This window comes from Dromiciops gliroides, chromosome 5, assembly GCF_019393635.1.
Source record: "Dromiciops gliroides isolate mDroGli1 chromosome 5, mDroGli1.pri, whole genome shotgun sequence".
Taxonomy (NCBI): domain Eukaryota; kingdom Metazoa; phylum Chordata; class Mammalia; order Microbiotheria; family Microbiotheriidae; genus Dromiciops; species Dromiciops gliroides.
In genome coordinates this window covers 70217967-70232636 of record NC_057865.1, presented here as the reverse complement: position 1 = coordinate 70232636, position 14670 = coordinate 70217967, and the positions used below count along the sequence as shown (strand labels likewise).

Sequence of the window (14670 nt, the reverse complement as noted above, 5' to 3'; positions counted from 1 at the left end):
GCAATGAGGGTTAAGTGACTTTCCCAGGGTCACCAGCTAGTGTCAAGTGTCTGAGGCTAAATTTGAACTCAGGTCCTCCTGAGTCCAGGGCCGGTGCTCTATCCACTGCGCCACCTAGCTGCCCCCTTAGCTTTGTGATTTTTAAGGGCTTGTATTCATTATTCCTTGTTCCAGGATTTTATTGAATTTTCTTCCTTTTGGAATCTTTAGTGTTTCAGCCTTTTTCTTTGTATTCCCTGTTAGTCATTTCCTGATTCTTCCCCCTTTGTCCTGGTCAGGATCCCCCCAGGACTGGACTTGGTTGCTCCTTCAAGCTCCTCACATGGACATAACAGCTTGGATACCTGTGCATAAGATCTGCCATGTAGCCTGATCTCCCTGTTCTAGTCCCTCCTTAAGCTTTCTCTCTTTCTTTCTGTGTGTCAATATCCTATGCAAAAAAAGTCATTTTTTTTTTTTTCAGAGTGGGAGGACTCTGGGGAGGGTGTTTTGGAAAAATCTTCAGCCTTGGAGATCCAGAGGCAGAAGGCAGCACACGTTGTGCCCCTCTCTCTTATTTTAACCTGGTCCCCTTCAACATACACACTTTTCCCAGTGTGGCCGAGTAGGGTCAGCATCTGTCCATGTAGATCTAGGGGAGCAGGCAAGGAGCATGGTACAGGAGGAGACTGCAGCATGGATCCAGGCCCAGGCTTTCTACTCAGCTTGTATTTCCCTACCTGGAGGCAGAGGCAGAGGCTGATGGAGGCCTTAGGGATTGGCATTTTCTACTTTATGTTGTCAGATTTCACTTTTTTTGTTCTGGATTTAGTTGTACTTGCTCAATATCTGACATAATTCTTTGGGGGAGTAAGGGGACTGAAAGTTAGTAGGGCCTGGGGAAAGTATCCAAGTTCACTATCACATTGTGACAAATATCAATGTGAACTAAATTCATTTTATTAGAAAAGCATACGATCATAGATCTTGAGCCTGAGGAAATTCAGAGACCATCTAATTTAAGCTCCTTATTTTATAGGTAAGGAAAATGCGGTCCAGGGAGTAAACATCAGAATTGGGATTTGAACCCAGATCTAACTGCAGAGACAAGAGTAGTCTTTCCACTGTTCCATGCATAATCAACATTACTATAGCTTATATTTTATAATACTTTAAATTGAAATAACTCGGGTGTGGTGGGGTTTTTTTGACAGGTGGAAATGACTGCTTAAAAGCAAATGCAAAATCATGTGGAGAATGTATACAAGCAGGACCAAATTGTGGATGGTGCACAAATTCCGTAAGTAATATGTATATGGGTTTTGAGATGAATTATAGTACTTTCATATATATTCATTATGCTCAGTTTTAAAATTTTTCTTTTTGTCTTGATTGCTTTGTTGGGGGAACAGGGAGGCAGGTTCCTACCACCATATTCCTTACATGAACATTGTAAATCTCTCTGTTCCAGGTTTGTTACTCATAGCTTTTCTTAGATTCGTGTGCCTCTAGAATGACATCCATTCCCTGTATCTTTTGAATATGCTTTCTGTTCTTCAAAATGGTTCATATCTAATATATAATACCTGCCCTTCTAACGAAGTTGTGCACTCTCAGAAGTTCCCAACTTGGCCAGCAAAATTACCCATAAAAATATGTATCCATATCTGGTCAGTTAATTAAGTTTTCATAGAGCAATTTGTTTAGATCTCAGCTTTGCCCCATCATTTTCTATATTGCTTTATACTTTGTACATGGCATATCCCACTCAGATAAATATAAAGCTACAAAGGGAAGAACCTTTTCATTTTTTTAACTTTATATTGCTAGTACCTAACACAAACATTTTACACAAAGTAGATGTTTGATAAATGTTTGTTGAATTTTAACTACCTAAGCTAATGGGAATATATAGCCCAAGCAGCACAAAACCCAAGATTCACTTGTATTTGATTTTGAAATGCTTTAGATGCTTTGACTTTTGTTACAAATAGAATGGTCTTAATTACATTTGATTTGATTTAATTGAAAGTTTATTTTCGTTTTCTGAATATGCAACAACTAATAATGAGAGAATCAAGGCAGAAGTGGGGTGAAGCAGTAGGGGAAAGTTCAAGGGTTGACCATGTAGAGATAGACTATATTACACAAGCAGATTACACCAGACTGCATGCTCTGACTGTTGTAAACATAGCCACTAAATAACTGAAAGTATTTTCTTACCCTTAGCTCCACTTGGTTAAACTGGGGACAACAAGGAAGATAGAGAATGCTGCAATTTTCTCTAACCAGTCATCCCAGTATACTTGTGAGCATGGAGTTTGGTTTTCAACTGTGCTGGCTATAAAAGACTACTTCTGAAGCAGCAGTCCTTATTTTCTAAACCTCCAGCTATCCTAGGCATGGATAATTGGAAACTGCCCAGAACCCTCTCCCCACCCCCCACCCCCTTTTAGGAGCAGTTGTGCCGACCAGCTGTTGATCATTCAGAATGATGGTTTAAGAACTGAGCACACTGACACAGCTTACTTTTTTAAGTAACCCGTCTTTTTAGGATGTAGATTATCTGTAGAACAGGGAAATCTGGAGTTGGAGATTAGCTCTGCCAAATTATTTCTGAATTAATTCACACTTGGCTGTTGCTGATGATATTAAATCATGTTTCAAAGAAGAAGGGTTAAAGATATTGTCACATGAGCTCTGTGTACAGTCTTAAGACTTTTGCATGATGGTCAGTGTTTTGAAAAGCTTACTTCACTAGTGTGCTTTTTTTGTTGTGGAGGATAGTTTTAGTATTATAATGCCTAGAAGAGTGGAGGTTTGGTTTAGCTGACCTTCTGTTTTTTTAATTATGTGGATATTCTTAAACCATCTCTTCTGTCAAGTGCTATTTATATTCAGGTTCTGCCTCTCCCACAAACAAGCTTGTGAAGGCTAATCTATTTTGCCTTTCCTGTTTTCTGTGATATCTTGGCCTCACTGAACCTTATGCAATATGATATATTTTATGGATATTTAACAAATATTCTTAATGGGATGAGGATAATGATAATCAAAGCTAACATTTATATAGCTTACTATGTGCCAAGCACTGTGCTAAGTGCTTTATACTTAGTCTCATTTGATCCCCTCAAAACCCCTGATAAATAAGGTGCTATTATCCCCCTTTTATAGTTGAGGAAACTGAGGCAAACAGGTTGATTTGTCCAGAGTCATACAGCTAGTAAATGTCAGAGGCCAGAACCAAAATCAAGTCTTCTTGACTACAGGCCCAGAATTCTTTCTGTTGTGCCACCTAGCTGGCCCATTGAATTTTCAGGTATTAGGAAACAATGAATCTAAAATTTCTCTAGGGTCTATATTTCTAGAAAATAGAGAATGGGGATAGGATTGTTAAAACATGAGCCAGCCTTTGGAATAATATTCTTTAATTCCTATTTCCTATGGAATGACTACAGTCATTTTCCCTTTTTTTAAGGAAAAAAAGGTTTTAATGATTTTTTAAAATAGTGCTGTCATTTCCCAGTCCCACCTACCAAATTAGATATTTTTTTATGTCTGTCTGACATTATGTGCCTCATTTAACACCTCTGTTAATTGTTTCTCTGCTGAGAGGAGGGTAGGTCTCTTCATCAGTCTTCTGGAGCCAAGATTGCTCAGTGCATTGGCCTGAGTTCTGATGTCTTTTCCTGTTGCTTTTTAAAAAAAAAATTATTGTTGTTGCACAAGTATATTCTCTTGGTTCTGCTTATTTAACTTCTTTTTGGTTCACCTAAGATTTCTCAAGGTTTTCTGAATTTTTCATTTTCATTCAAGTTATTTTCTCTACTTTAAAGTACAAGTACTTATATCTGGGGAGGGGAAACTTGTTTGAAAACCAGAGAATTAAGTAAATACCTATAAAGTGTTGAATATTTTGTGTAATGAACAATTTTGCAGCTTGTTATTTTATCATAATTTCTTATGTATTTGTATATGATTTAGTCATTTTTACAAGAAGGAATGCCTACTTCTGCCCGGTGTGATGATTTAGAAGCATTAGAAAAGAAAGGCTGCCGTCCACAGGACATAGAAAATCCTAGAGGCGACAAAACTATCCGGAAAAATAAAAATGTGACAAATCGCAGTAAAGGTACAGCAGAAAAACTCCAGCCTGAAGATATTACCCAGATCCAACCACAGCAGCTAATCTTGAAGTTACGCTCAGGTACGTGAGTCTTTAATTCCAATGTCATTAAGATTCTCATTGTAGTCCCAATTTCACAGGTGCTGTTGAGTACTGATTTTTATAAAGTGACTTGGCATTCACTTACAAAGAACATATTGAATTTTAGGAAGTAAATCATTTTTAGCAGATTCAGTAAAGAGATATCAGTAGCTCCTTAATTTAATACTTCAGAAGAATTCTATTTTATCAGTAGTGCTAGTGCTCATGCTCCAGTGAAATAGATCACCTCTCCTTTAGATACAGCCCTACCACCATGCCCTTTTTTTTTTTTTTTTTTTTTTTTTTTTGTGGGGCAGTGAGGGTTAAGTGACTTGCTCAGGGTCGCACAGCTAGTAAGTTTCAAGTGTCTGAGGCTGGATTTGAACTCAGGTCCTCCTGAATCCAGGGCCGGTGCTTTATCCACTGCGCCACCTAGTCACCTACTGTGACAAAAAAATGTTGTCATTCACTAAATTAGTTTACTGGACTTATCAGAGCTTGTGTTCTGCTGATAAAACTCCCCCCTCCCCCCAAAACAAACAAACAAACTAAAAACCTTGGGCTATCTTCATACCACAGTGAGGTGTCCAACTCTGTAGATAGGGCAGTATATAGACATTACAGGAAAGGTATAAAAGGAATGAATGCGTTTTCCCTCAGGGAGCTTGTGGTTACTAAGTACTAACTGTCCTGTCACAGTCATTATCTTAAGATGTGTTTTCTAAACAATGTGTCACTATGTAAAATCTGATGGCAAGATAATAGGGACATTTTTAGGAAATAAAATGAAGTAGAGCTAATACTTGGCATCTATTATTTTGTTGTAATCCTATTTAAATATCTGTATTAGTCAGTCAGTGACAGTATTAAAACCATAAACTTTCAGTAGTGTGAGATTTAAAATTTGATATATGAGCATTAAACTCCCCCTTTTAACTTTTCCCTTATATATATATATATCTCCCAGACCATTAAGAAAAGAAGCCTCTGAGCTTTAATCAGTGAGGGATTAGTTTTTATTGCTTGGGAATTAATTAGACAAACAAAAGGTGATGCCAATTAGGGAAATAGGAAAGTAGAAATACAAATGAATAATCTTAGATCTAAGCTTAGTCTATTTTCCTTTATAAAACTCACCGAATCCCAAACTGCCTGTCAGGCCGAGAACCAGCACTTGTGCGCCCTGCCACAGCTAAGTTTAAAAATAGAGAGAGCCCACTTCCATTCCTCCCTCAGTTTTTAAACTGGCGTCCCAGAAGTTGGTGCCCTCAGATACAGCGTGCTTGGCCAGCTCTCCAAGCAGCAGCAGGCACACGACCCTTTGTCGCAGTCTTCTCCCCAAAAGGGCAGTCCTTCAAAAGCCACTTCAGTAGCATGCGCTCAACTCTCAAATGATTCAGCTAAAACTTCTGTTTTTTTTACCACAGTAGATATAGTAATATATTAGATATGAAGTGAATGTAATGTTGATCAAATTATTTTTCTTTTTCTTGTTGTTATACTTTGGGTTTCTAGTAAGTTAATTTGATTTCTTTTTCCAACATTTGTCTTATTAGGAGAACCACAGACATTTGCATTGAAGTTCAAGAGAGCTGAAGATTATCCTATTGACCTCTATTATCTTATGGATCTCTCTTACTCCATGAAAGATGACTTGGAGAATGTGAAGAGTCTTGGAACAGATCTGATGTATGAAATGAAGAGAATCACTTCTGATTTCCGCATTGGTAAGAGTGTTGGGAAAAAGAAACAAACAATTTGATTTTAATTCCACCACATAGAAAAAATGCTTTTCATAGCACAGCTACAAAATCTTCCCTATTCTTTTTTTTTGGGGGGGGGGGCAGGGCAATGAGGGTTAATTGACTTGCCCAGGGTCACACAGCTAGTAGGTGTCAAGTGTCTGAGGCTGGATTTGAACTGAGGTCCTCCTGAATCCAGGGCTGGTGCTTTATCCACTGTGCCCCCTAGCTGCCCTGTACAAAATCTTAAAAATGAGCAAATAGATGTTTTCTTTCCCCAAGACCAAAATCCACTTTACCATCATGCTCAGAATTCTTACCTACCAGACGCCAAACTCATTTCAGACCCAGTCTTCCATTTCACAGAAATCTCATTTTGGATTTGTCCATATTTTCCACAACACATTTACAACTCATTTCATGTCTTCCTTAGATCCTTACCTCCTTGTACATACTACTGGTGCACCATATCTTGAAATTGACATATATCTTTTAGAAATCTCACAATGGCTGTTTCAAAAGACTAATGTGTACTCTCTCTCTCGCTCTGGCTCTCTCTTTTAAAAAAAAATTTATTTATTGAGGAAATGCTATTCTTTCAAAAAATTTGTCCTGCTTAAAAATCTGAAGAAGTGGGTATGGGAGTGGGGCTAAGCTGAGAAAATTTGGAACTAGCTATCCATTTCTTGCTTCGTATACCAAGCATTATTGATACACACAAGAGCTAAACTAAAGCTCTTTGTGATGAGAAGATAAAGATTTTTCCTGGTTTTCTTGAGTTGTCTTTTCAAAGTGTTTAGACTCAGAACATCACACATACCCATATTATAATTTTAGTGCAGAAACATATTTCACAGTCAGTACACTAGGAAAACAAAGGTGTTGGGGTTTTGTTTTTTTTATTATGGCATAGAAATGCTGACTTTAATTTTTAAAAAGTTATTGCTGGTAATAGAAAGTTTTAAACCCACAAATTATCATTTTTCAATAGGATTCGGATCCTTTGTGGAGAAAACTGTGATGCCGTATATTAGTACAACACCAGCTAAACTCAGGAACCCTTGCACCGGCGACCAGAATTGTACCAGTCCCTTTAGCTACAAAAATGTGCTCAATCTCACAGATAAAGGGGAAGTGTTTAATGAGCTTGTAGGAAAACAGCACATTTCTGGCAATTTGGATTCTCCAGAAGGGGGATTTGATGCAATCATGCAGGTTGCAGTTTGTGGAGTAAGTAGTTAATTCTTTACAGTTGGTTATTATCCCATTATCAGTCAGCAGAAATAATAAACATATACCCATATCATACTTTAGCCTTCCAGAATTGTATAGTTTAATACCATATAGATACTAAGTCAGAAAAGCATTATTATAGTAAGAATTATAATTATTATTATAATTATGCTTATGAGAGGAAAAAGTTTGAAGTCCTCAGTACATAGCGTTTCAAAAATCTGTTTTTCAGTAATTTTGAAACAATAGAGGAAACCAGCCAAGAATTCTGATTCTTGGGCTCATGTCCTCTCCCCCCTCTTCCATTTTTAAAAAAATAGTTGGCCCAGGCGTTCTGATATTGTGGTGCTCCTTCTTTTCTGGCTTTGTGGTATCAAAGGAGCTTTGGAAGAACAAAAGCTTTGGGACAATCCCTAAGATTAATTTGTATTTGTGCGTGCATATGTGTGTGTGTGTGTGTGTGTGTGTGTGTGTGTGTACTATAAGAAGGAATGATGGTACAAAATAACATTTCATACCTAATATGTTAGTAAATCAATAAAATCTAATTTTAATCTTTTTATATGTTATGTGTGTACCTGTTAGTGTATTTAGTAATGTAAAACTCTGGATGGTTTATATTTTAAATGGTTATAATTTATCCCAGAAGATTAATTTTTTCAGTTAGCATTTACTTATAGATGTCCACAAGGGCACTACATTACATTCATCACTTGGGGTCTATGTTGGGCAAGGGACTAGCAACAGCGTTAGAGTTGACCATAGGCAAAATTTTGAAATTGATGAATTTTGCCTTTAATACATTCCACTTTTCTTCCCTTTGTTCTCCATTCCCACCTTCTATACTACCTCTTCTAGAAGCCTAGTATGTATCCCTTCCTGCTCTCAGTCAGCTAAAGTGTTCATTAAGATATGGTTCCATTCCTCGTGACCCCATTCATAAATCTTTGTACTTCCCAGGGGGACTCTTTACTGTTAGTCTCATTTAGGGTGATAAATGCAGAAATACTATGGCTACAAAACTAAAATGGGAGTGCATTTATGTCTTAAAAGTTGTGAGGAACCTCAGAAATTATTGAATCAATTCCTTAATCCATAGTGGTGACTGCACTTATATCTCTTATTTCCTTCCCAAAGAACAGTGCTGTCTATTGTCAACTTCCCTCAGACATAGGAGAGTTAAAGACTCCCTAAATGGGAACAGTCTTCCCCTTTAAGGAATTCATACTCTGATTTTCTAATTAGGAAATAAGCTGAGATAGATTTATTCAGCAGATCAGGAAAAATATATGAATGGAATAATTAACCCTATGAAGAAGTCCTGAATCAGTAATTATTCTAGTAGGTTAGAACATAAATAGGATGCATCGAAAAAAAAATTCCTAGAAAATGTAGGTTTTGAATTATAAGCTCTAAAGAAAAGAGTGACAGTTTAGGTAGAGGAAGAAATGTGAATTATAGTTTGAGGACAGAATATGAGGGAGGCATAAGGCCTGATGAACCTTAAAGGATAGTTCACAATCAGAGATAAAGAAAATTGTACAGAGTTAGGTCCTGGGGTTAAAGAGGGCATTCCTTTTTGATGGTGTTAGACTTTTTTTTGATCATCTTTTAGATATAAGAGGATAGGAAAGGCACCCAGAAATGATGGGGAAAGAGTACCATAGAATTGGAAAAGAAACTAAAAGAACTGAAAGTTTAGTATATTGGGTTATTTTTCGTTTTATCTTTAACATGCCTTTTTTCTTTCTAAGTCATTAATTGGCTGGAGAAATGTTACACGACTATTGGTTTTTTCTACTGATGCTGGGTTTCACTTTGCTGGAGATGGTAAACTCGGTGGAATTGTTTTACCAAATGATGGACGATGTCACCTAGAAAATAATGTGTACACAATGAGCCATTATTATGTGAGTACTAAATTCCTTATCTATTAGATTTGTTGACATTCTATTAAAGAGTGTTTGCAAGTATTGTGGGCAACTAAGTTGTGGGGGGTTTGGGGGTTTGGGGTTTTATTATTTTGGTAGGTACTCAGGAAAGCTAGTATTACTGTTTTTAAACATGTGGCTTTATATCCACTTCCGCCCAGACAGTCATGCTGAGCTTAATTAAAGAAGATGCTTGCTACTCCTTCTCCACTTTCATTTATTCACTTGTAGACTACTGTCATGTGGAGTATAATAGAAAGAATTTTGCTTTTCCTTTTTTATCTCAGTCCAGAACTTGCTAATTATTTTGGATAGTATGTTTAACTGTAACATGAATTCATATTATACTCTCACCTCCTCACTCTGAATGTTGCTAACTACTGTTTAAGACTCATAGCTTAAGAAAACAGAGTATTTTGTCTGTTTTATGTTTCCTCTGATTTTCTCTTAATCTTTGAGTCACCTTTAAGAGGTGAAGTTTTTGTCCATATTTTTAGTGGACCGTTTGTGTTTTCATGTGCTTCTCCTTGTTCCTGCATATTGCAAATTATTTGTTACTTTGAAGTTTAGAAAACTTCATAGCTTCTTTATTATTAACTTTTCATGGATGTGGAGCGGCTTTTTAAAAGATATTTGTTTTTGTGATATAGTCATGTGAAATGAGAGGCCCTAAGCATTGGTCCATCATATAGCCATTCATTTTTTTAGATAGTTTCTCTGAAATTAATGGTTCATACTCCCCAAAGCCTTCCATTGATTGAGAAAATGGTTCTGAAGAATCAAAGGAATGCTGTAATTGTCATTCTTTATCAGTATTTCAGAAGATCTGTTATTTTGCTTTGGTTAGGGCTACTCCTTTCATTGACATATATCACAACTACTCTGTATTTTAGTAGATAGCTTCATAATATACTGTGGCCAAACCACCTGGCGGCCTACTTTGTACTGCTATCATTCTCTGTACTCATGTGGGTCAGTCTTGGAATGAGAGGCACACAATTGGTTGCCAGATCAGATCTCGAAACCCTTCTGACTAAGTATGGGACCAGCTGGGGCTTTTACTCCATTGACATTTAGCCTTTGAGAAGCTTCGGAGCAGGAGTTTAGTGGAAAGGTTCTGTCTCACCCAGTGCAAACTGATACAAAGGCTATGAATGTTAGAGTGCCCATGACATTCATGGTATATTTGAGTTGGGCAGGATCCTAAGAGATCATCTAATCTTCACTAGCACGTTATATTTCTGATTCTTTGGAATGCATATTAGAGAATTTTTTACAATAACCTACATTGAGCCGATAAGCTTTATCATACCAATAATTTCTAAGTTTCAAAAATTATTGGAAAACCAGTATGGATCATTAGATTATACTTACATATTAACCAAATACTGATCCTTTATTTTCTAGGATTATCCTTCTATCGCTCACCTTGTCCAAAAACTCAGTGAAAATAACATTCAGACAATTTTTGCAGTTACAGAAGAATTTCAAGCTGTTTACAAGGTAAATATAGAGTGGTTATCTTTACTTTATATAAGTTAAAACAAGGTATACATGCATAGATGTTTATTTTTGAATGAAAAAGCAAAAAGACGTGTAAATTGTAGGAAAGTACTCTTAAGGCAGACTGGGTAAAGTTGCAAGTTATATTAATCATCTTTTTAAAAATTCTTTATATCTGGCTCCCAAATATTTAGGCTATTCATCTAATGAATTCACCCTGGCATGTAGTATTCCAAAATTTAGTATGTATTCAAAACAGGTGTTATATATTTTTAGTACAATGTGTTTATGCTTTACATGTGTTTCATATTTTACATTCTCTTTGTAAAGGAACTGAAGAATTTGATCCCCAAGTCAGCGGTAGGAACATTGTCTGCAAATTCCAGCAATGTAATTCAGTTGATCATTGATGCATACAATGTAAGTAATTGAAATTAATTTGTCTTCATACCCATTTACAGTATGTCATTTCAAAAAAGAATTTTCACTCATCTCCTGTGTATAACTTAGCAAGTCTATAGACTGTGGAAAATTGAGAAGCTGAAAAAAAATTATAATCTCCTGGGCTTCATCAGTATTTCCTTAGCCTAACTAGCAAAAAAAATGGACAAAAATGTCTTCTTTCGAGTCATCCCTAGGAAAAAATAAAACTGAATATTTTTTTTCTTTCGTTTTTTTTTTTTTTTGGTGAGGCAATTGGGGTTAAGTGACTTGCCCAGGGTCACACAGCTAGTAAGTATTAAGTGTCTGAGGCCGGATTTGAACTCAGGTACTCCTGAATCTGGGGCCAGTGCTCTATCCACTGCGCCAGCTAGCTGCCCCAAAACTGAATATTTAAAGATTGGTCTTGTTGCTGTTACCCAGATACTAGAAAATACAACTTTCATTCATGTTCAAGCTTTGTTTCAGAGGATGCTTGCCTTCAGCTTGAGACAAAATTCACTTCCTGACTCCATTGAAAGGAGACCATGGAAGGGATCTTTGTCCAGTTTTCCTTTGCTATTTACAGAGGACAGAGCTCCCTGTTTCAAAGAATCATTGTTTATGTCTCACCTGTACCTTTAGATTTTGCCTTTGGAAGAGGGTTGCTTCAAAAATGGAAGAAAAATAATTTTCTCCTTTTATGGTTCTGTTTACATTCTAGCTCACCATGTTCTCAAGGACATAATAAACATGGTTCCTTTACAAATACTTGTTAATTAATTCATAATCATTGACAGAAAACAACAATAAAATAGAAATTATACTCTTTCAAGGAATCCCATTCAGTTGGATGTTGAAATAACTTATGAAAGAGGATTATTTTTGTGAACCAAAGTCCAATAAATTGAATAGATTTAGATTTTTTCACTTATAGATTAGAATTTATTTTTTGGCTAAAATTCATCTTTATTTTAGTCTCTATCTTCAGAAGTCATTTTGGAAAACAGCAAATTGCCAGAAGGAGTAACAATAAATTATAAATCTTACTGCAAGAATGGAGTGAATGGCACTGGAGAAAATGGAAGAAAATGTTCTAATATTTCCATTGGTGATGAGGTAGGTGAGAATCACTCACTTAAAGTCGGGTATTGGGTAGGGGATAAGGCAGACAGCAGTGATGTAGCTATTTATTCCTTACCTTATAGGTTCAGTTCGAGATTAGCATCACCTCCAACAAATGCCCTAAGAAGGACACAGAAACCATCAAAATTAAGCCTCTAGGTTTCACCGAAGAAGTAGAGATTATGCTCCAGTTTATCTGTGAATGTGAGTGCCAGAGTGAAGGCCTTCCAAATAGTCCAGAGTGTCATGAGGGAAATGGAACATTTGAATGTGGTGCCTGCCGGTAAGCAGAGGCCTGATCACGGGGTGGGGTATACATGTTTCTTGAAAGGAGGATATTTCTCATTTTTGTCTTTGTATCTCTGGTACTTTGCATATAATCAGTACTTAATAAGTGCTTGTTGAACTGAATTTGCTTGTTGAATTATTACTTTTTTTTTTTTTTTGGTGAGGCAATTGGGGTTAAGTGACTTGCCCAAGGTCACACAGCTAGTACTTGTCAAGTGTCTGAGGCCGGATTTGAACTCAGGTCCTCCTGAATCCAGGGCCGGTGCTTTATCCACTGCACCACCTAGCTGCCTCTGAATTATTACTTATAAAGCTTTAATAGCCCTCTGCCTATTTCCAGAAAACATAAAGAAAACCCCTCAGTGACAATAAATACTTTAATTGGCAAGGAAAAAATACTGCTACAGATAAACCAATTAAACAATAAAACTCTGTGTTATAGTTTTTATATCTTTTCCAGCTTTTTGAAAAATTGCATTTCATTCAAAACAAAAGGCTATGGGGAGAAGCTGAAGATTTATTTTGGGGTAGAAATTAGTATTTTCTCTCATAAAATAGTAAGTTTATTTTTTTAAGCCAAATATATATGTATATACTTATACTAATGAAAAGGAGGCAATAATTTTCTTTTTAATTTCATTTTCAAACTTATTAGATGTTTCTCAAATTAAAAAGGTAAAACTCTTAGGAAAATGAACATACACTGAAATCAGTCTTTATCTTTAAAATATAAGACATTGGAAGCATCAGTAAATCATCAAGCATTTATTAAGTACCTAATAGATGCCAGACATTGTATTAGGTGAAATTAGGTGAAATAATCGTCACTCATAAAGATCTTATACATTCTATTGGGGAAAACAACAAGCACATAGAAAAGAAAATAAAGAGAATACAGAGTAATTGTGGGGGAAGGGCACCACTAGCTGTGAGAAGGATGAGAAAAAGCTTCATGTAGATGGTGATGCTTTAGCTACTCTTTTTTTTTTTTTTTTGGTAGGGCTATGGGGGTTATGTGACTTGCCCAGGGTCACACAGCTAGGAAGTGTCAAGTGTCTGAGGCCAGATTTGAACTCAGGTACTCCTGAATTCAGGGCCGGTGCTTTATCCACTGCGCCACCTAGCTGCCCCCGCTTTAGCTACTCTTGAAGGAAGACTGGGGCGGTGGGGGGAGCATCACAGGCATAGGGAGCCTTCAGTACAAAGGCATGGGATAGAGATGGAGTGTGGTCTGTAAGGAAGAGAAAGGCTTGTTTGCCTAGATCACAGTGTGTGGGAAGGACATCAGTTTTGTTCTAAACTACAAATGTAAGCTGAAAAATAGAAAGAAAAAAATTGCTCTTTTACAATCTATACTATCTTTTATAATCTTGAATATGTTATAAATGCACTTTAAATTTTCAGAAATAAGGTATCTTGTTTCCAGTGACCTATAGGTATTAGAAATTTATTATTTATTATAATATTACTTATTTATAGCAGGCAGTCACTTAAACATAAAATTGTCTTACTTAGGAAATTTCCTTTTTCCTTTTCATATTTACCACTGCATTATGATCAAAACTTCCAGTGGTTTTGAGCTTTGGTGGTCTGAAAATATATATTGTTTGATTTTGTTTTCTGTCTGAGTTTAAAATGCTGATACATTCTAAATTTGGTTTCCTTCAGGACCAAGAGTAAAGACCTGTGTTTATAAGACAGGTCTAAAAAAGAGAGGATCTTTGTTATCCAAAGTTACTGTTAGTGTTATTTCCCACCACTATAATTTCCATTATCATCAGGACTTCTACATAACTCATTTTTAATACTTTTTTTAAAGAATTTTTTTGTTTAATAGTATTTAATCATTGATTATTGCTCTTCATTTAGGTGCAACGAGGGACGTGTTGGTAGACATTGTGAATGTAGTACAGATGAAGTAAATAGTGAAGACATGGATGCTTACTGCAGGAAAGAAAATAGTTCTGAAATTTGCAGCAACAATGGAGAATGTGTCTGTGGACAGTGTGTTTGTAGGAAGAGGGATAATACAAATGAAATTTATTCTGGCAAATTCTGTGAATGTGACAATTTCAACTGTGATAGATCCAACGGATTAATTTGTGGAGGTAAGAATGAGTTTTGAAATTGTACTGTATACTTGGTGAAGAAGTGGTAGGTTCTTCAGAATAAATGTAGCTTTCTGCATTGGTGAATAACTTACTGGCTGATTTCCTCTATAAGGAGGCATGGATAGAGATTT

The 14670-nt window shown here is 36.3% G+C and overlaps 1 protein-coding gene across 2 annotated transcripts in view; it reads left to right on the top strand.

Annotated features, from left to right (window-relative positions):
• Nucleotides 1–14670, top strand: part of ITGB1 (integrin subunit beta 1) — a 55098-nt gene that overhangs the window by 27546 nt on the left and 12882 nt on the right. For both annotated transcript variants that reach the window (XM_043965643.1, XM_043965644.1), the window contains exons 3-12: nucleotides 1194–1279; nucleotides 3964–4186; nucleotides 5743–5913; nucleotides 6920–7158; nucleotides 8916–9071; nucleotides 10500–10595; nucleotides 10926–11015; nucleotides 11994–12134; nucleotides 12224–12423; nucleotides 14298–14536. In XM_043965643.1, the coding sequence (XP_043821578.1) occupies nucleotides 1194–1279; nucleotides 3964–4186; nucleotides 5743–5913; nucleotides 6920–7158; nucleotides 8916–9071; nucleotides 10500–10595; nucleotides 10926–11015; nucleotides 11994–12134; nucleotides 12224–12423; nucleotides 14298–14536 (1641 nt within the window). The remainder of the gene's footprint in view (nucleotides 1–1193; nucleotides 1280–3963; nucleotides 4187–5742; nucleotides 5914–6919; nucleotides 7159–8915; nucleotides 9072–10499; nucleotides 10596–10925; nucleotides 11016–11993; nucleotides 12135–12223; nucleotides 12424–14297; nucleotides 14537–14670) is intronic.